Source organism: Pipistrellus hanaki, assembly GCF_964339955.1.
Source record: "Pipistrellus hanaki genome assembly, chromosome: 17".
Lineage (NCBI taxonomy): Eukaryota > Metazoa > Chordata > Mammalia > Chiroptera > Vespertilionidae > Pipistrellus > Pipistrellus hanaki.
In genome coordinates, this window is record NC_140519.1 from 38,700,374 (window position 1) to 38,721,812 (window position 21,439).

General features: G+C 41.7%; 2 protein-coding genes across 2 annotated transcripts in view; both read left to right on the forward strand.

Moving 5' to 3' along the window:
- Window positions 1–1,890: 1,890 nt before the first annotated feature.
- On the forward strand, window positions 1,891–4,207 carry POLR2K (RNA polymerase II, I and III subunit K). Its single transcript, XM_084864625.1, has 4 exons — window positions 1,891–1,987; window positions 2,642–2,711; window positions 3,175–3,267; window positions 4,019–4,207. Exons 2-4 carry the CDS (start codon window positions 2,651–2,653, stop codon window positions 4,039–4,041), a joined length of 177 nt encoding a protein of 58 aa, XP_084720751.1. The 5' UTR covers window positions 1,891–1,987; window positions 2,642–2,650; the 3' UTR covers window positions 4,042–4,207.
- Window positions 4,208–9,344: 5,137 nt separating this feature from the next.
- The window catches only part of SPAG1 (sperm associated antigen 1), a 47,103-nt gene continuing 35,008 nt past the window's right edge, over window positions 9,345–21,439 (forward strand). Inside the window, exons 1-8 of the mRNA XM_084864550.1 lie at window positions 9,345–9,486; window positions 10,502–10,661; window positions 12,516–12,641; window positions 14,903–14,967; window positions 15,697–15,806; window positions 17,013–17,118; window positions 17,588–17,718; window positions 19,564–19,670. Of these exons, the coding sequence (XP_084720676.1) occupies window positions 9,347–9,486; window positions 10,502–10,661; window positions 12,516–12,641; window positions 14,903–14,967; window positions 15,697–15,806; window positions 17,013–17,118; window positions 17,588–17,718; window positions 19,564–19,670 (945 nt within the window). The 5' untranslated portion in view covers window positions 9,345–9,346. The remainder of the gene's footprint in view (window positions 9,487–10,501; window positions 10,662–12,515; window positions 12,642–14,902; window positions 14,968–15,696; window positions 15,807–17,012; window positions 17,119–17,587; window positions 17,719–19,563; window positions 19,671–21,439) is intronic.

Sequence of the window (21,439 nt, forward strand, 5' to 3'; positions counted from 1 at the left end):
TCTCACCCACTGGAGGAGACCAAGGGGCCGCCGCACCCACGGGGTCGGGCGCCGAGCGAGCCTCGAAGCGCGGGAGGGGAGAGAAGCAGCTCTGCCTGGTGAGCCCGGGAGGAGCCCGGGAGGAGCCCGGGAGGAGCCCGGGAGGAGCCCGGGAGGAGCCCGGGAGGAGCCCGGGAGGAGCCCGGGAGGAGCCCGGGAGGAGCCGCGGCCTCGCCCCCCGGGGAGATCCGCTATGGCAACGCCCACGCCAGGTTCGCGTGGGGCCGCTGAGCTTCCCTCCTCCGGTTTGAACCGCCCGCCCCGAGTGACGGTTACACCCCCACGGCGGCCCCGCCCCTTCCTACGCGCCACGCCCCCGCAGGCCCCGCCCCAGTCTTTGCTCCGCCCCGCGCCTCCCGCCCCTTCCAAGCCCCGCCCCTTTCTCTGCCCCTCCCCTCCCGCGCCCCGCAGGTCCCGCCCCAGTCTTTGCTTAGCCCCGCCCCTTCCTCTCGCGCTCAAGTCCCGCCCCCACAAGCTCCCTAGGCCCCGCCCCAGCTTTTGCTCCGCCCCGCGCTCCATCTACCGGACCCCAGCCTTCGCCCAGACCCAGAGGATCTCGTCCTCTCCTGCCTACCCTTCCATCCCCACCCACTGATGGGCTCTCCTCATTCTCACTTTGTGGAGCTTTATATGGAGAGGATACTCTAGTAGATGCCATTAAAAACAATGTAGGGCAATATTTGCTTGAAAATATTTCCAGAGATAAGTCTGAAAAGCAGGTGACGAACAGAATGGCCTCTTCTAGGGGAGAAGTACAGGTATGCGCAGTCTGTGGTCTAAAAGGTCTAACTTGGTTCCAGTATGTATTTCTAGACAGGATTGTGCTTGTTTTTTTAGGCATCTAAAAGGGGACGTTTTATCTTGTTTACTGGACACCTATTATAAACCAGGCTTCATCCATCTCCCTAGTCTCCTCTTTCTGGCTTATTTTTCTCTGCCCATTCCCTAAAATGGGTGCCCTACCTCAACCTTTTCCTTACTTGTACCATTCTGTGCCAACATGGTTATCCTTCAAGGCTTCCGTCATTACTTTTAAGCCAGTCGCAGCTGGCACCACTCTACTCTGACTGGACATTTCTCCACCCGTTGCCCCTTAGTCATCCAAAATGACATAAAATCAAGTTCACTAACAGTTATTAAGCTCCAACGATGTGCTAACTACCGGTCTGGGTGCTGGAAATCCAAAGATGAGTAAGGCACAGTTACTGTCCCTAAGGGGCTCACTGGTATAAATGCTACAGTAGAGAAACAGGACTGGCACAAAGTAGGGGGTGGGGGGAAGGGGTGGATTTTGAAGGACACGTGACAATTTAAAAGGCATGTAAGCCCTGGTTGGTGTGGCTCAGTTGGTTGGAGCATAGTCCTGTGCACCAGAACATTGTGGGTTCAATTCCCGTCAGGGCTCATACCTAAATTGGGATCCACCAGAGGCAAGTGATGTGTCTCTCACATTGATGTTTCTCTCTCTCTCTTTTTCTCTCATTTTCTCTAACACACACACACACACACACACACACACACACACACACACACCATATCCTCCAGTGAGGACTTTAGAAAATGTGACAATTTAAACAGTTGGGCGGGTGTATTAGAGAAATTACATTTGTTATAACTGGAGACAAAGATTTGTTTGAGGTAAAGGCGAAAAAAAATTCTTGAAAAGGGTAAGAAGCCAAGTCACGGCAAATTTCCCATGAATATTAACTGTGTCTGAAGGTTATCCTCTGCAGAGCATTTTGAAAGACTCAGGTGGCAGTGCTGTTCCTCCAGGGCTCAGTCCCGGTCGCTCGGCCCCGCCCACGGACTGGAGGGGGAAGGGGCGGGGCCTGAAGCGGGAAAGGGCGGGGACTCGGTTGCGTCACAAGCTGGCGCCGGAAGTGGGGTGCGTAGGACCAGTTGCTGCCGGCTGTTTGGAACCGCAGCGAGGAAAGTGTGTCGGTGCTGAGTGAGTAGGGGGATTGCCTGGTTGTAGGGGGTTTGGGGTGGGTATTTGGGCCCAAACTGGGAAGACACTCGAGGTTTAAAGGCCGGGCGTGAGGTTAGAGTCGGGAGAGGCTGGGCATAGAGTCGATGCTGTGAGTCTTTTGCCCGGTTTCCTTAGTTTAGCTGCTTAGCTGTTGGGAGTTATTTTATTAGTCTTCCCTTATCTTTGGGTCGCATGAGTCCCTGTTGAGAGAGATCATTTTTTTGGCTGTGCTTCGCTAACGTTGGGAGAAATGGAGCTTTTGCTTGTGCTAAATGAGAAGGCGAGCTTTGCAGTCAGTTCTGAATTCGTCCGCCTCCTCCGAAGCCTGTGCACAGTAACTGCTCTAAGCTGGGGCTGCTGCATCTGTAAAATAAGAGGAATACCTCGTAGGATTGTTGTAAAGATTATAGTAAAGTCACATGTATAAGTGGAGTAGCATATGTGAAGTATTTGTTATTGTGGATTCGTGCACACAATACCTTGTGGGGTGTTTTTTGTTGTTTTATTTCGTCCTTTATACCTATGCATAGTATTTGAAAGTGTACAGATTAGGAACTGGGGCCTTTTTAGCCTTCTCTGAGAATAATGTGGACTGGTTGGATTTGTGATGTTCAGGATTGAATCTGATTTCAGGGACTAACAATGGACACCCAGAAGGACGTCCAACCCCCGAAGCAGCAGCCAATGATCTATATCTGTGGAGGTAAGAGTAGCACTTACTACCTAAAGTAAGACTATTTTACTTCACTTTTTAAAAAGTATTATTTTCTCTTTGGCTTCAATGAGTCACTCATCTTTAAAATCATAAAGCAGAAACTTTAGCCACCATAAAAATCCTCTCAAGATTTCATTTTCTCTCCTAGAAAAAGTGCTTGCCCCAAATCATCGTTCCCCCTTAATGTATTGGTAATAAGCCTTGGCTGGTTGTCCAATGGTTAGAGTGTTGGCCTGGACATCAAAGGGTTTTGGATTGGATTCCCGGAGCATCTCTCTCTCTCCCTCTCTCCCCCTTCCTCCTCCCCTCCTCTCTCCCTCTCCTCACTCACCTCCCTTCCAGTCTCTCGAAAAATCAGTGGAAAAATATCCTCAAGTGAGGATTTTTTTTTTAATTGCTAATATGTAATGTTTTCCTTTTAGAGACTGAATTAATGTATTTTCTTTTCTAGAATGTCATGCAGAAAATGAAATAAAATCCAGAGATCCAATCAGATGCAGAGAATGTGGGTACAGAATAATGTACAAGAAAAGGACTAAAAGATGTATCCTTTTAACTATGCTTGCTAAATAAGAGGTAGGAGAAAACTTGGGATGATACTCAAAGACTAATTTCTGGTAAAAAAAAATAGTAATAACTTTTGGGTTACTTACCCAAAAAAAAAATACAGTCAGCATTTCCATGGACCAGTATGCCAGTGTATAGTCACATACTATATAATCTTAATACTAGTTGATTTTGGTTCTCATAAGTCTAATTTTCAGGGATTCTGTATTTAAATACGTCAGCTTGAGTTTATGGATAAACTAAATTACAGGAGAAATACAAATATCATGGTGTGCCTTCCAAATTAGTTGAAAGACTGAAAGGAAATTATTATGCAATAAAAATTGTTTTTATTGATTTTAGAGAGAGGAAGGGAGAAGGATAGAGATAGAAACATCGAAGAGAGAGGAATATTGATTGGCTGCCTCCTGCATGACCCTTATTGGAGATCAAGAAACTGGCATGTGCCCTGACTGGGAATTAAGCTGATGACCTCTTGGTTCATGGGTGGGTCAGTGCTCAACCATGGAGCCACATGAGCTGGACGGCTTCAGTGTTTTTTGGTGCGTTGGTCTTTTGTATCATAGAAAGACAGCTAAAAAAAAATTGTCATAATGATGACATCTATACTTTTGGGCTTCGAGATTAAATTACAAACTAGCACACTGTAAAGAGAAAGTGACTTGGAAGTATTAAAGTCTTTTATATAACTTAAGTACTTTTTTTGTCCTTAACTCAGTTTTATACAGTGGTGGTTTTTGATGCTCGATGAAATGGAATTTAGAAGAATATCTTTGTTTGCATTTGGATTTGCTGCTGTTGTATAGTTTTTGATGAGTGTACTTATTTTTATGAATACAGCTATGTACACATGATTTCATTTAAAAAATGATATTGTATTTAGGTATCTATTATAAAGATTGTTTTTTGTTCAGTTCCATGATTTGTAATTTAATTTTGTGTGTGTGTGTGTGTGTGTGTATATAATTTAATTTTGTTGTATATGTCATCCGACATGAAAAAGGTTAAAGTGTTTCGCCAAACCACACGTTTAATCAAAACCTAGAGTCGGGGGCCCTTGTTAAAAATAAAGCTTTCTAGGGCTTTCTAGGTCTGATTAAGTTCCTTCCTTGGAAACCACTGTTTTCTATTACCAATTGTTAGTAAAATCTCTGGCATCATTTTGTGTGGGGGTAACTGTACACTTACTCTTAGAGGCCATACATCATCTGGAGTTACATTTTTTATTTGTTACTTGAAGTAGACCTTTCTGTATTTTTATGTGATGCTTGACTAGTTTTTAAATCTTGGGCAAGGGAAAAGAAACTAATGGTTGCTTTCTGTAAGGGACAATCAACCCCACATACCCACATACAGATGGAGACTATTAAGGTAGGTGCAGTTCCAGGTGTAATCATTTATTAAAGGAAAGAAATCTGCTTTCAAAAAAAAAAAAATACATATATATAGGGGTTGGTTTACACTGAATTACTGGATAAATGTTTAAAACTTTTGTCTTGATTTTAGGGATATCGATAGTTTGATACTCCATGTGTTCCAAGATTTTCATCATTATGGAACATATTGGTTTCCCTAATATTCATTTTGAAGGTCTGAAATATTCCAAGTTCTATAACATGTATTATGTACTATACAAAGTACTACTACCATGCTCATATTTTTAAAGAGTTCTTCCTTGATCCGGGTTTTCCTTTCGGCATGGCTTTCATAATTTGATAATTCTGCTCTATTCCTTCTTGACCTTGTCTTTTTTAGACAAGAGTCCCAACAAATGAGATATTTCTTTATGAACAACCCCAACTCATTGGATAATGTTGCTCTTAATGTTCTGATTCCATCATTGGTCTCTTTCCTATCAGTAATTTAATTGAATATTGTTACTTGGTTAACTAGACAGATGTTTAATGGAGAAAGTATTACCACTGGAACTCACCATTTCAGTCCGTTACTTCCCTCTTTGTGTCTTCATCTATGGAATGGAAGTAATTTTACCTCTTGCCTATCTGGACAGTTTAAAGAAGAAAAATGATACAATAAATTAAAAATTGCTTTAAAAAATTCTTTTGAATAGTGCTCTGTAAATATAAAAGTCTGGCCGAAACTGGTTTGGCTCAGTGGATAGAGCATCAGCCTGCGGACTGAAGGGTCCCAGATTCGATTCTGGTCAGGGGCATGTACCTTGGTTGCGGGCACATTCCCAGTAGCAGGTGTGCAGGAGGCAGATGATCAACGTTTCTAACTCTCTATATCTCTCCCTTCCTCTCTGTAAAAAAATTAATCAATTAAAAAATATATATAAGTCTGGGCTTGAAGTTCACATGTAACTTGTTCCCTACTAAGCTGCTTCCTTAGACATGCATGTCGTTCTCCATGCCCTTCAAATGGCTCTTTCAAGAATACAGATTTCACGATAGCATCCTGCTGGAAATCCTCAGTGGTTCCCCGTTTTGCTAAAATAAAAAATGATTTGGAATACTGTGCTTAGTCCTTGATAATCCGACTCTTAGCTCTGTCACCACTTCAACCCACCTCTCACTCTTGGTTCTAAGATGTTTGCAGTTCCTTAAAGAGGGAAGAGGCCTTTTTTCTTTCCGGCCTGTCCTTTTTCCCGGGCTTCTCTCTGCCCAAAATGAACTTTCTTGGTGTTCTTCACCTGCATCAGAATTTTGAAACTGATTGAAAAGGAGAGGGAAAGAAAACTCCCACTCCCACCCTCCCAATGGTCCTCTTTCCTAGTGAAGCTGGCTTGTGTAACGCCAATCAGCTGATGGCAGGTCGGGGACTAGCCAATCATCAGGCAGGACTAGCCTAATCCCCGCCCCTGGGGATTGTCCTTGCACTTGACTCCAGTGTTGCTACAAGCCCTTCCCTGCAACCGCAGCGCAGCCGGTCGGGTTTGCTGGGCGCGGGGTTCTGAGAGCCAGGTGGGTACCTGCCCTCCAGGAGTAAATCCCGTACCCCCATCGCAGGCCCCCCTCTGTGCCGGGGTGCAGGGCGGGCGCGGAGGGCCAGTGCGCTGTGGGCTGGAGTGAGGGGCGCCTTGGGGCTTGCACATCCTTCCTGGTCGGGGGATTAAACAAACCCGGGGGGCCTTTTGTTTCCGCGGATGTTGGGGCGGGGTCGCAGCACGGGGGTTCCCGGTGACCAAACCCTGGGAGTGGGTGACAAGTTGGTAGGTAGGGTCCTAATGCGCCCCTGACCGTTGCCAGTTGGCTGTCAGAGCTCGCGGATCGCGGCCAGCCCCTCCTCCCTTTCGCGCTGCGTTGTACATAGAAACCGTTGCTATGGCGGGAGGTTGTCACTTCCTCTGGGCTTCGGGCAGCAGAGGGCGCTCGGCCCAGAGGATGCTCCAAAGATGCTGAAGCGGGAAGAACACAGGTAGGTCTTCGTGTTCCTAGAGCATCGCAGTTTCCACGGGAGGTAATACGGTAAGCTGAGTAGAAAATACAGGAAGTGGGTGGTGGATCAGGATGGCGGAGAAAAAACGGTTTTCCTAATCTGAAGCAAAAATTCAAACAGATGTGGAAGAGTTTTAAAGAGAGCAGATAAACCCGCTGGTGTGGTTCAGTGGCTCAGCACGGGCCTATGAACCAGGTCAGGGCACACGATTCCTGGTCAGGGCACATGCCCAGGGTGCAGGCTCGGCCTCCAGGAGGGGGCGTGCAAAAGCCAGCCGATCATCGATGTTTCTATCCCCTCTCCCTTCTCTGAAATAAGTAAAACAAAAAACAAAAAACAAAAACCTATTTTTTTAAGAGAGCAAATAAAGTGTAAGTTGTATTTTAGAACTTGGGAGTTAATATTTTGTGACCTTAAGGATATGTATCCTACCAACAATGGTAGTTTTCAAAAAGAATGGTCAGAGATGTTAAAACAGAGTTCAGAATGAAATTTATCTGGTTAGGTAAGAGATGTCTATCACTTCACATGTTTCCCACTATATTTCATTCAAATAATAAAATCTCAGCGGTTGTTGCAAGATATCTTCAATTTAAAGTAATCTATTTTAATCCCATTAGATGCTTAAACCTCTCCCATTAAAGATCCTCCAGCTCTTTGGCAAATTTTCCTAAGACAAACCATCTATTCTGGGCAACATCGATAATTTAAAAATTCCTTACAGCTACATTGTGATGGGAGACATTCATCATACTGGACCTTCCTGGCAGGGCATAAAAGCCATAATCTCCTTTCTCAGCCGTATCTCATCCAAATGCTGACGAGATGTTATCTGTATTCTATACCCAAGTTAAAGCCAGCAGGAAGATGGAGGTGAAGCTGACAGAGCGTTTTCTTCTTCTGCAGAGGTCTGCTCTATGACTAGACCCCCAGAGGGCAGGCACGCTGAAGGAAACACTTCAAATGAATTAGGTCCACTGCTGCTACTTATTTTTAAACTAGAGGCCCGATGCACAAAATTCGTGCAAGAGTAGTAGGCCTTCCTTCCCCTGGCTGCCAGCACCGGTTTCCCTCTGGATCCAGGCTTCCCTTGCAGCCCCGGCTTCTTCCGGAAGGACATCCTGTCTAATTAGCATATTATTCTTTTATTATTATAGGTTTATCACCCAATATACTTTATTTATTTATTTATTTATTTATTTATTTATTTTTTACATATTTTCTTGATTTTTTTTTATTGCCCCCCTCCCTCCCTCCCACACATCCCCTCCCTCCCCATAGTTTTATGTCCATTGGTTGTACTTATATGCATTTATACAAGTCCTTCGGTTGATCTATTATCTCCCCCTGATATCCCTACCCTCCCCACTGTAATTTGACAGTCTGCCTGTTGCTTTACTTTCTCTATATCTGTCTCTTGGTTCATCAGTTTATAAAGATCTTTATCATCCACCGATGTGTGAGGTCATGTGGTGTTTCTCTTTCGTTGATTGGCTTATTTCACTCAGCATGATGCTCTCCAATTCCATCCAGGTTGCTGCAAATGATGAGAATTCCTTCTTCTTTATGGCAGCATAGTATTCCATTGTGTAGATGTACCATAGTTTTTGGATCCAATCATCTGCTGACGTCACCCAATATACTTTAGAGCAATGATTTTTAAAAAAGTATTGCTTTCAGAGAGGAAAGGAGAGGGATAGAGCGAAACATCAATGATGAAAGAGATTAATGGATTGGCTGCCTTCTGCACACCCCCCCGTGGGGATCAAGCTTCCAACCTGGGCATGAACTCCAACCGGGAATTGAACCCTGACCTCCTGGTTCATGGGTAGATGCTCATATCAGCCAGGCCACATCTTCTTTAAAATACATTTTTAATTGATTTCAGAGATAGAGGAAGGAAGAGGTGGATTGCCTCCTGCCTGCAGCCTGACTGTGGATCATGCCCATAACCTGGGTATGTGCCCTGACCCAGAATGAAACTGGTGACCTTTTGGTGCACAGTGGGACACTTAACCAACTTAGCCACACCGGCCAAGGCTGTACACATCTTTATAATTTTTGTTAGTATAGACATGAAGTAAAAGTTTTGCAAAAACATTATTACTTTTAATATGTTCTATCTCAATATATTGAAACTCACTAAATTGATTTCATGGGTATATTGCAATTTGAAAATCATGTGTATGCGCTGGCCTGTTTCACTCAGTTGTTAGACTCTTGGCTCGAGGACCAAAGGGTCTCAGGTTTGATTCCGGGTCAAGGGCATCTTACCTCATTTGCAGGTTTGATCCCCAGCTCCGGTTGGGGTGCCTGATGGAGGCAACCAATCCAGGTGTCTCTCTCTTTCTCTGTCCCCCTCCATACCTCCCACTCTCTAAAACTCATTGGAAAAATATCCTTGCTTAGTCATTGAATTTCAACATCACATAAGTGAAGATCAAGTGAGATAATCCACATATGGTACATAGCAATTTAGCTCTCTGAATGTTAGCTGTCATTATCAGGGAGAGAGAGTTTAAGATCAGTAAACTTCCTCCTTTTCTCTAGAAATAAAACATAATTATTAAAGAAGTATCTAGATGGTTATTGCTATCCAAATTGCGTATTATATATATATTAGATTCATAACTGTTTTCCTATACTATATTTCAGCCATGACTGCCAAAGATTGTCCACCATTGTTGGGCTTTGGAACAACAAAAACATTCAAAATTCCTGTTGAACATTTGGATTTCAAGTACATTGAAAAATGTTCAGACGTTAAGCATTTGGAAAAAATTCTTTGTGTGCTTAGGTAAGCAATTAAAAATCATTTCAAGTTTCAGTTTGTTGATGTTAATTATATTGTTCTTGCCTTCTAAAAGCTGACGCTGCATTAGAAACCTTGGGAGACATGTTCAAGTTTTGATATTGCTTGTTGTATTCTCCCATATCAGGTTCCAAAATAGCTGTTTTGATCCTGTTGTTAGTTTGGAGGGGTCTGGCTGGGTCTACTCCCAGCATGCAATGGAGGCTAATTAGTTTTGAAGAGGGCATTTTTCTTGCTCCCTTCACATTGTCTAGGAAAAAGTAACGGTGAGAGTAGCCAGTAGGATATAAGGTAGTCACGGGCCTACGCTGACAGGTAATTTGGCACTCTCCCGTTTAATGCCATCTGGTGACTGGGTGAGCCGGTCACTCGGAGGATGCTGGGGAAGCCAGCCCAGAGGCAGGAACAGGAGGCAGGGAATCGGGGCCTTCTCTGGTTAAGAACCCCATGGTGGTGATTCTTAAACGTTAATGTACATGTGGTTGATAAAAATGCAAATTTGAGGATCCCATTCCCAGAAATTCTGCTTTGGGAAATCTGGGGTGGGACCCAGGAGACTGTGTGTATTTTTTTTATTTGTTGTTTTGTTTTGTTTTTGTTTGGAATCTGTGTTTTTAACAAGTGCCTCGTTAATTGGCATGCAGGGGGTCAAGGGAACCCACTTTGAGAAACACTGTCCTGGGCCACGTATTTCAGGTTTCTTGAGGGCTTTTCCCGTGGAGAGTAGCCTGATGTTGCAGGAGCATTTGTGGAGCGAGGCATCCGTAGTATTTCTCTGCGGTGGCTCTGTTTTCTCCCCCGGAGCCCGCATCTTACCACTGTGTCCTTGGCTTCTTCTCTCTCGTTAGCTTTGCTGTCCTGTCCTCCCTAGGCAGCCCTGCTCGTCCCCGGCCAGAGTTGATGTAACAACCTCATCATTTCTGAAATGGGAAATATGAATCACTGGTCTAGCTGGTCTCTAAACAAAGAGATCTCTAAAGTTTTGTCCTGTTTTTTTAAGGTCTGGAGAGGAAGGATATTATCCTGAACTTACAGAGTGTTGTGAAAAGCGACTACAAGGATTGGCTCCTCATAGCAGAGCCTTGAGGAAAGACAAGCCTGTAGCCACAGAATCCAGTTTTTCGGCAAGGGAATGGGAGAAAATTGATGGCGATATAAAGGTATAGATCAACCCCCGTCTTTGTGACATTGTCATGTGGTATATATGTCTGCTTCACTTACCCAAAATTCTGGGTTTCTTTTTTGTCAGCCAAAGGCTTTTTAAAAAAAAAAAAAAAAATTATTATTATTATTTTTTGATTGATTTCATAGAGGAAAGGAGGAGGAGAGAGAGAAATAGAAATATCGATGATGAGAGAGAATCATGGCTTGGTTGACTCCTGCATGCCCCTACTGGGAATCAAGCCCCCAACCTGGGCATGTGCCTTGGCTGAGAATCGAACCCATACCTCCTGGTCCATCGGTCAGCCCTCAACCACTGAGCCATACTGGCTGGGTTTAGAATGCTATGTTTTTAAAAACTTTCATCAGCTTTCTCATTTTACCATTTTATTGACTTGAATTTGAAAATCTGGTTATTAATATAGCTAAAATAGTGGTTTATGTTTAGAGTTCTTTGACTTTATTTTGGGGGATAAAACCTCTTTTTTTTTTTTTTTTAAATAGCTCATTGATTTTTAGAGAAAGAAAAGGGGATAGTGAGAGAGAGAGAAACATTGATGTGAGAGCATAACATCGATTGGCTTCCTCTTGCATGCCTCAAACCCAAAACCTTTGGGTGCATAGGGTGACACCCAACCAACAGAGCCACACCGGCCAGGGCAAAACCTCTTGGTTTTAGTTGCAGAGTCTGCTTTTACCACAACTGTGTATTCTTTCAGGTCACTTTTTTAGTTAGTCTCCTTCTCATCCCCCTTTCTTTCATATTTTCCTTGCTACTTCTCCTGCATTCCCTATTCTCTCTCACTCCTTTCTCTCTTCGGCAATTCCTCCTCTCTCCTTCTTCCCTTTCTTCCCTTACTGTGTTTTTTATTCTTCTCCTGTTTCTCCTGTTTGCCCCCATGCCTTCTATACAAATAGGACAGGTAATAGAGTTTATTTCTATATTCCAGTGCCTGTTTTAAGAATGTCTAACAAATATTACACCTTCACTATATATTTGATGAATAAGAAATAATAGAATTTCACAAACAATAAAGAAATGTACTACTCAGTTTTTTCCTGGTACCAGTGACAATTTAGTTTATTTTTTTTTCTTTTTAATATATTTTATTTATTTCAGAAAGGAAGGGAGAGAGAGATAGAAACATCAATGATGAGAGAGAATCATGGATCAGCTGCCTCCTGCACGACTCCGCTGGGGATCAAGCCTACAACCTAGGCTTGTGCCCTGACCGGAATCAATCGTGACCTCCAGGTTCCTGGGTCAATGCTCAACCACTGAGCCAGGCCAGTGGTATTATTCAATGTTAATCATCATTAACATTGAACATTATTGTGAACCTGTTATATGCCACACACTGTGCTACCTTCTTGAATCACAAAAATGAGATTAAGACATAGGCTCTGCCCTCAAGGAATTTACAGTGTGGTGAGAGGGATGAACACTAATAGATTATTTAAACCATTAGGCTAATACATGGAGGAGGGACATTTTTAGTCCAACCCAGAAGCTCAGAGAAAGCTTACTGGGAGAAGTGGCAAATAGGATCTTGCAAGATAATGAAAAGTAGGAAGGCCAACAATATGAATTTACTTAATAATACTGAACTGTACACTTAAAAATGATTATTAGGATAAATTTTATGATATGTGTATTATCCCCCAAATAAAAAATAAAAAAAGAGTCGGAAGGGCATTCCAGGTAGAGAGAATGGCATGATCAAACTGTCACCTAAAAAATTGACCGACCCATAGGAAATTTTAGGATGTATAGTTTTTTCTAATGCTTGTTTAATTACTTAAAATTGTATAATTACCTTCCTTTTCCTCCCTTTTTTTTTTTTTTAAATCAGAATTGGGTAACAGAAATTAAAAAAGAAGAAAGTAAAATATATTTTCATGAAACTGAAACATTTCCAGCAAAGGAAGAAAATCTGCCTCCCGTTCGTGGTTCAAACAGCTGTCTTCACGTTGGCAAAGTAGGCGTTTGGGTGTGGGGTGTGGTGCTGGTGGGGGGGCGGGAGGGAGAAAGACGGTGGTTGTGTGTGAGGAGAGCTGGCTCAGGTTAATCAGAGCAGCCAAAGGGCGACGTGGTCTAGGAGAGCAGGGGTTTTTCAGCTGGTCATGTGCTGTATTTAACCTTTAAGAGTAGACCATTGTTCATCAACTGATGAATCAAAATGGAACAGCCTTTTCTTTTGAAGACTTGCATCTTAGATTAACTGCCTTTCTTCATTTTTCTTTTGCTGTTCAGTCTCTTCTACTCTGACCAGGTTTTTTTGTGTGTGTGTGTGTTTTGTTTTGTTTGATTTTTTTTAACTTTATTTTAGGAGGAAGGTTGAGGGAGAGAGAGATAGAAACATCAATGATGAGAGAGAATTGGCTGCCTCCCCCATACCCCACACTGGGGATCGAGCTTACAACTGGGCAAGTGCCCTGACCGAATATTGAACCATGACCTTCTGGTTCATAACTCAACCACTCTGGCTGGTCAAGGCCATATTTATTTATTTATTTGTTTGTTTATCTATCTATCTAACTATCTATCTATCTATCAATCCTCACCCAACGGTATTTTTTCATTGATTTTTTTTAAGAGAGTGGAAGGCAGGGAGAGAGAAAGGACACATGTTTTTAATATTCTGCATGTTAAAATGGGAAGCATGCAGAAAGCATTTCACTGTGAAGTGAACTATGATTGTTATCTCAAGAAAAGCACTTGTGTGATTGAATTGGCAGCTTCAGTTGCCACTTTTTTTCTGGAATAAATTTTTCTCCAGAAATGTATGATCATTCAGACTTGGTTTTATGGCAGACAATGCGTTGAAAATGAACAAAGTGGGCCTGTCACTTTAACTGACAGTGCTTTTTGCCAGTGATAATACCTGACCTTTTAAGTATAATCTAGAGTATTTCACATTCTATGTGGCTCTTAAATACCTGCTGTCTGTGACAAAAAAAAAATTTCCCGTACTCAGACTTTTCTGATGAGCTCCACGAAGATATTAACAGATATAGTTTTTTTTTATTGTATGATGAAATGTATGAATATTTGAAAGATCTGCTTACCTCCATCTGAGCAATGCACAATGTTACAAAACTGCTCAAAATGGCTTCAGATTATGACTAACCTCTAAGAAATAATTCCAGAAAGTATTTGTGAGCATAATGGCTATTGTTTGCTTCTCTCCCACTCCCTCTGATGCTTCCATTGGACGTGTGACCGAGGTTGGGCCACTTACTAGCACCAAGCTAGTGCTTGGTCAAGGATGGGCGCATGACCTAAGCTAGCCAATCAGAATCCTTCCCTGGGATGTCTCTAAAGATGGAGAGAAGAGACCTTTTCCTTTCTGATTGGGAGGCCTGTGAGCTTATAACCCCAGGCTGCTTGTGGCCATGTTTCCTACTACATGGAGAAAGCAAGTAGCCAGCAGGGAAACAAAATCAGTAGGCAGAGAGAAGCAGAGATGAGGAAAGGGGTGTGGAGTGGGGAAAGGGAGAATTGGAGAGAGACCATATGACTCTTTCATCCAGCAATATCCCTGCCCTGCCTTTCATCAGTTTGGTTACATAAGCCAGTAATTTATTCTTTTTAAATACAATTAGTCCAAGCTGGGTGTCTGTTATTGCAAACAAACCAGCTTTGAGTAATATAGCAAAATATTCTCCAATGCCTAGGTTCTAAAAGAATGACTGATAGTTTATTACTTTTTTACTATAAGAATATCACAAATAATCATATTTCACACGTGATTTTAAAAAAATTTATGTATGTGCTTAAAGTCCTGTAGATTGCTCTGAGAATTAACTACAATTTTTTTTTAAATATTTTTTATTGACTTCAGAGAGGAAGGGAGAGGGAGAGAGAGAGAGGGAAGTATCAATGATGAGAGAGAATCATTGATCGGCTGCCTCTTGCATGCCCCTTACAGGGGATGAAGCCTGCAACCAGGCATATGTGTCCTAACCTGGAATCCAACAGTGACCTCCGGGTCTAAAGGTTGACACGTAACCACTGAGCCACACCTGCTAGGAGAATTAACTACAAATTTAAAAACCTTTTAAAGCGTGATGTATATTATTTTCTTAATAATTTTAATACTGGATTTGTTATAGCTTAAAGGGTAAGTATTTTTCTTATTCATTCAGTTTTCTTATTAAACCTGTTCTTCACATTACATAAAACCTGCTAATCTTATATTAAGTATGTCTCATAAAGCATGTTTTTCTATTATTTTAGGGAAAACATTCTAAAAGTAGATCAGCTAAAAAGAAAATTCCAAGGGATTATGCAGAGTGGGATAAGTATGTTTTATATTTTTTTTAATGTAAAATTTGTCACTGAAAATTTCTCTACCACAAAATACTGTAATAAGTTCTTAATTATTATAAACCTGAACATTAAGAATAGCAAGGTATTTCAGCAGAGTCCTCAGAGTATATAGTCTAAGCACTCTTGATCTTGTTTTTAATTAAATAAAAATCTTCTGCATCCTTTTGTTTATAAGAGCAACCACAAATAAATAGTATAATCCTTATACCTATTTAAACTAAAAAAGAACAAAAATTTTAAATTGAGAGATTAAAAATGGCTTCATAGTACATGGATGCTGCACAGACATGCTCCCAGGAACAAACTGGAATTACAACTAAAATACGAAAAAAACATCCTGAATAATCAACGGAAAACTCGCAGGAGAGAACCCTGATATCCGAAGACAGAAAGTGGAGACCGCAGAGACTGATTTACTTTGTATATTATAAAAAAGTGAAATTAAATTAAGAGTTAAAAAAATTTAAATTGCGAGAAATGTGTCACAATTTTAATTACAAAAATCTAAATAGTTTAGATCTGATTAATGTTTAAGTTCTCACTAAATTACATGGTTAATAAGAAAGAATACAGAAAACTTGTAATATAAACTATCATGCATTTTTGGAATATGTGTTTAAAGGCATGGTGATACAAATACAAGAATATCATTATTATATTTTATTGTATTGTACTTTTTTGTCTTTATTCTTTCTTTTAAGATTTGATGTGGAAAAGGAATGTTCAAAAATTGATGAAGATTGCAAAGAAAAAACTCTAATAGACAACAAGTCACATTTGTCTAAAATTGAGACAAGATTAGAGACGGCAGGTAATTGGGGAAATATAAGAATAATTTAGTAGTCTTTAAGTTTTTAAAATTATAATAAAAACTGTTAAGCTAGAGAACATTCTCTCTCTCTCTCTCTTTTTTTAAGTGGTTTCCTCCTACACTGGGATCAAGCCTATACAACCCAGATACATGCCCTTGACCGGAATTGAACCTGTGACCCTCCATGGGCCAATACTTTATCCACTGAGTCAAACCAGTTGGCAAAGGCTTTCTCTTTCAATGCTATAGGTTTTCATGACAAGATTATGCATTTTCTTTTTTTAAAAATATATTTTATTGATTTTTATACAGAGAGGAAGGGAGAGAGATAGAAACATCGATGAGAGAGAGTCATTGATCAGCTGCCTCTTGCACACCCCCTACTGGGGATATGCCCGCAACCAAGGTACATGCCCTTGACTAGAATCGAACCCAGGACCCTTCAGTCCCCAAGCCGATGCTCTATCCATTGAGCCAAACCGGTCCCGGCAAGATTATGCATTTTCTCCTAAAGTTGACCACTTCTAACAAATTCAAATCTATTATTTATTTAATTTTATATAAATAACAGTTAAACTTCTTAAATTTCAGTAAGACTTAAAAATACAAACCATTTTTTTACTCTAATTTGTTTTCCATTTCTTTTTTTTTTAATCCTCTTTTTCCTTCAAATCCTTCAAATTTATTTATTTTTTTTTTTTGCTTCAATAAAATGATGGAGCAGTTTGTTTTCATTTGAACTCAATAGGCATATAGTAGTACCTTTAAAGAGAAACAAAACCAGCCCTAAAATATGGAAACCCTCAAAAATTGTAAATGATTAGAAACATTACTAAAGTTAGGAAATCATTTCTTTTAATTATTTACAGTTTTCTGCTTCTATTAAAATAAGCATTCTTGGATTGAAAATTTTGTAAACATTCTATTAAATTATATTCTTACTTAATGCAGGTGCCATTTGTGCCGAAACTGGTTTGGCTCAGTGGTAGAGCGTCGGTCTGAGGACTGAAAGGTCCCAGGTTTGATTCCGGTTAGGGGCATGTACGTTAGTTGCGGGCACATCCCCGGTAGGGGGTGTGCCAGAGGCAGCTGGTCCGTGTCTCTCTTTCATCGACGTTTCTGGCTCTCTATCTCTCTCCCTTCCTCTCTGTAAAAAATCAATAAAAATATATTTAAAAAAAAAAAGCAGGTGCCATTTGTTTCTAGGTCTGACTGAGAAGGAGAAGGATTGTCTTGCTACTCGTGAAAAGGAGAAAGGAAATGAAGCTTTCAAGTCGGGAGATTACGAAGAGGCAGTGAAATATTATACAAGGTGAGAAGATTTTTGTGCGGCTTAAACTTGCTATTTTTAAAAAATGGCAGCATTTAAATTTAATTATTGAAAGGATATAAATAAGCTAAATGACTCATGTCAGACTCACTCAAGATACTGTAGTTTATCATAAATTCACTTCTGTTTCAATATGATTTTGTATTGGTTTCAGGTATAAAGCATAGTGGCTAGACAATCATATACATCCCAAGGTGTCCCCCCAATATGTCCAGTACCCACCTGATTCCCTACAATGTCATTGCCTATATTCCCTATGCTGTGTGTTATGTCTCCGTGACTATTTTATAACTGCCCTAACTTTTTCCCTCAGTCCCCTAACACCTTCCTCCCTGGCAAACCACCAGTCCATTCTCTGTGTCTACGACTCTGCTTTAACTTAAGCTGAGTTTCTCTGTCTTCGCGTATTTACCACTGGTCTGCTTGTTGCCAATGAGTGTTTCTTCCATAGGAGCATATCCGTGCTTCCCACTATTGCAGCCTATAATAATCGAGCTCAGGCAGAGCTCAAACTACAGAACTGGAACAGTGCTTTTCAGGATTGTGAAAAGGTCTTGGACTTAGAACCTGGAAACGTAAAAGGTAAGACATGTTCATAAGGGATGCTTTTTTTTTTTAATTTATTTATTTTTAAAATATATTTTATTGATTTTTTCAGAGAGGAGGAGAGAGGGATAGAGAGCTAGAAACGTCAATGAGAGAGAAACATCGACCAGCTGCCTCTTGCACACCCCTACTGGGAATGTGCCCGCAACCAATGTACATGCCCTTGACCGGAATCGAACCTGGGACCTTTCAGTCCGCAGACCGACTCTCTACCGCTGAGCCAAACCGGTTCGGCAAGGGATGCTTTTAAATTTACAGCAGGACCCGTAAAGACTCTTTGTAGGCACTCATTGCGTTTACACCAAACGTATGTCAAATAAACTCAGATTCCTATATGGAATCATTGTCTTCATAAAGTTACTTTTAATTTCAAGTTTAACTTGGAATTTCAGTCCCTGATTATTTGCATTGAAGTAGCCGATGATTTCAGAAGAGTCAATAAAATATATATGTGTTTTTTTTTTTAAAGAACTATCTCAAGCTTGCATTTAACTATGGGCTTTTTTTTTCTTTCCATTTTTTTTTTAAATTTTGTAAAATACATATTACATTTACCGTTTTAATCTTTTTCAAGTGTACAGTTCAATGGTATTGTTGTGCAGTCATCATTACCATCCACTTTTCTCTCTTTTAAAATTTTTAAAAATTTATTTCAGAGAGAAAGGGGAAGAGAGAGAGAGGTAGAAACATCAATAATGAGAGAGAATCATTGATCGGTTGCCTCCTGCTCACCTCCTACTGGGGATCCAGCCTGTAAACCCAGAATGTGCCCTGATTGGGATTCAAATCAGCAACCTCTTGGTGCATGGGACAATGCTCAATCCACTGAGCCACACTAGCCAGGAGCAAAATGACTTATCTTTATATTTCCATAGTTCGTCCTTCCTCCCTAGGTAGAGAAAGAGAGACGTCAATTTTGTTGTTCCATTTATTTATGCTCTCATTGGTTGTTTCTTGTATGTGCCCTGACCGGGAATCAAACTGACAACCTTTCAGTGCACAGGACATTGCTCAACTAACTGGGCCACTCCAGCCAGGCTCCAATAATTCATTTAAAAACTAACATCAAATTGGTCAAAATTATGCTTCAAATTGGCACATTAAAATATATCAGATATAAATTTCTCACTTTTCAGAATTACTAAGCCTGATTCTTTTCAAAACAATGACTTATTACACAAATTCTTTTAGTATATAATGGATAATGATGGAACTAGAAAGGCATTTATTTTCAGGATTTAATAATTCTTATACATTCAAACACATTTAAAAAGCTGATGAAAATTACCAAAGTACTTGATTTTTAAACCTAGAAATCTGACTTCATCATCATGATTCTCTCAGTTATCCGTGTGAAATACCTCCTCCCAGTTATTTTAGAACTTGCTATAAAGACGTCACTAATGATCCCATATTCTGGTCAGATGCTGGTCAGTCATATACTAAGTTTGAATAAATGATGTTCACAGTTTTCAGAGAGTGGTGAAATAATGCTCCTGGTGATTATAAGGAGGCAAACATTGTTTAATGAGAAGCCTCCACTTACTATGTCGCACAGCGTGGAATCTCTCAGCCCCGGGAGGAGCTGGCAGGGCCTGGGGCTGCCGGGGGGCCAGGGGGTCGGAGGGGACAGTTGCCCCGTGAGCCTCTTGTTTACCGCAGTACCATTTTCTGTGTGTGCGACAACATGAAAACGGGCGTCGTTAAGCTTTGCACAATCGAATCCTAAACCGTCTGTGCTGCTTACGTTCTCCCACTCAAAACACTGTTCGCCGTAACGCCGTATGTCAAAACAGACAACTCATTGTAGTAACATTTCAGCTCTCCTGCGCCGCGCCACCACATACAAACACCAAAACAAGCTCCAGGACGCAGTGGACGATTTGCATCAAGTGCTGGATGTGGAGCCTGATAACGAGCTGGCCAGAGTAAGTCCAGGAAGTGCCTCTCACCGAATTCTGTGGTTGGCTGTTTGTGTGTTTATGTGACAGTGGCATCAATCTTGCTGGATCTATGATGCTTAGGGTTAGGTTACAGCTTCAAAAGGTGGGTGTATCCTGCAGTGCTGTAGGCAGTGGTTTTCTTTGAGCGAATTCCAGTTCATTCTGCAGAGCCGTGTATGCATTTCCCGGGCTTAGGCAAGAGCTGGGTGGACAAAAGAGAGGGTTTCTTTCTCTCTGTAACTTGCATGGAAAGCATGCGTCCCTGACACAGACTCACTCAGATCTGCACCAGGCAGGTGTGTGTGTGTGTGGGGGGGGGGGGGGGAGGGTTGGAAGGCCTTGAAGAGTAGAGAGAGTGTTGAGAACTGTGAAGGATCTGAGATTTTACCCTACTTGCAAATGAACAAGGTGGCAAACTGCGGCTCGTGAGCCACATGCGGCTCTTTGGCCCCTTGAGTGTGTGGCTCTTCCCCCAAATACCACAGCCTGGGCCAGTCTAGGTAGACGTTTAAGTTTAAAAAAATTTGACCCTCAAAAGAAATTTCAATCGTCGTACTGTTGATATCGCCTCTGTTGACTGATGAGTCTGCCGGCCACTGGCCCGGAGGACTGTACAGGATTCCTGGGTCGGACACAGAGGACGTGGTTACAGCCTAGCAAGCTGATGAGCTTCAAGTTCCTGTCAGTTCCCCTGGCTCCCGAGTCTCATGGGGGCAGCACAGAAAGGCCCAGACAGATGCCGCACACGCAGTGCATTTGTGTCCCAGCGGAGGCATCCCCCAAGTCTCAGGGGATATCAGCCAATCTGCCCACCTCACGTAAGAGGGAGACATTCTCTTTGTTTCCCCAGAGAGCAAACAAACCTGCTCTTCCTTCTGGAGAGAGAGATTCTCTTTCCCAAGGCAGTTCCCGGAGAGAGATTCTATTTTCCAAGGCATACATCCTTAAAAAGATAGCCTAACATCATTTCGTTTCTCTGCTCACAATATAGTCAGGGATGAGACGCTCCTGGAGCACTGCATTCCACCAAGAAGTTCCCGTTTCCCACATACACCTGCTGGGCATCTGTCTCTGAATGGCAGCTAACGACCCTAGTGCATCAGCTGCATTTGTCAAGCCAGCATTTCAGTGAATTGGATGGAAGGCCCAGTTTAGGAACACATTTTTTCCCCATAGCATTTCCTTTTTTTAAAAAAATAAATTTTTTACAGAGAGGAAGGGAGAGAGAGAGACATCGATCAGCTGCCTCCTTCACACCCCCCCACGGGGTTGTGCCCGCAACCAAGGTACCTGCCCTTGACCAGAATCGAACCTGGGACCCTTCAGTCTGCAGGCCGACACTCCATCCACTGAGCCAAACCAGTTAGGGCATCATTTCCTTTTTTTTTTTTAACAGTATGTTTAATATATGTGCATCTGAACATATCTAGGAAGATGATCATCAGAATACCAAGTGTTACCTAAGCGGCAGATAATTTTTTCTGTCTTTTTTTTTTTATACTTGTTAATGCTTTAAGTTTTTTACAATGGTGTATGATTATAATCAGCCAAAGCAGCTGAGACCGGTTTGGCTCAATGGATAGAGTGTCGGCTTGGGGGACTGAAGGGACCCGGGTTCGATTCCGGTCAAGGGCATGTACCTTGGTTGAGGGCATATCCCCAGTAGGGGGTGTGCAAGAGGCAGCTGATCGATGACTCTCTCTCATCGATGTTTCTAACTCTCTAACTCTCTCCCTTCCTCTCTGTATAAAATC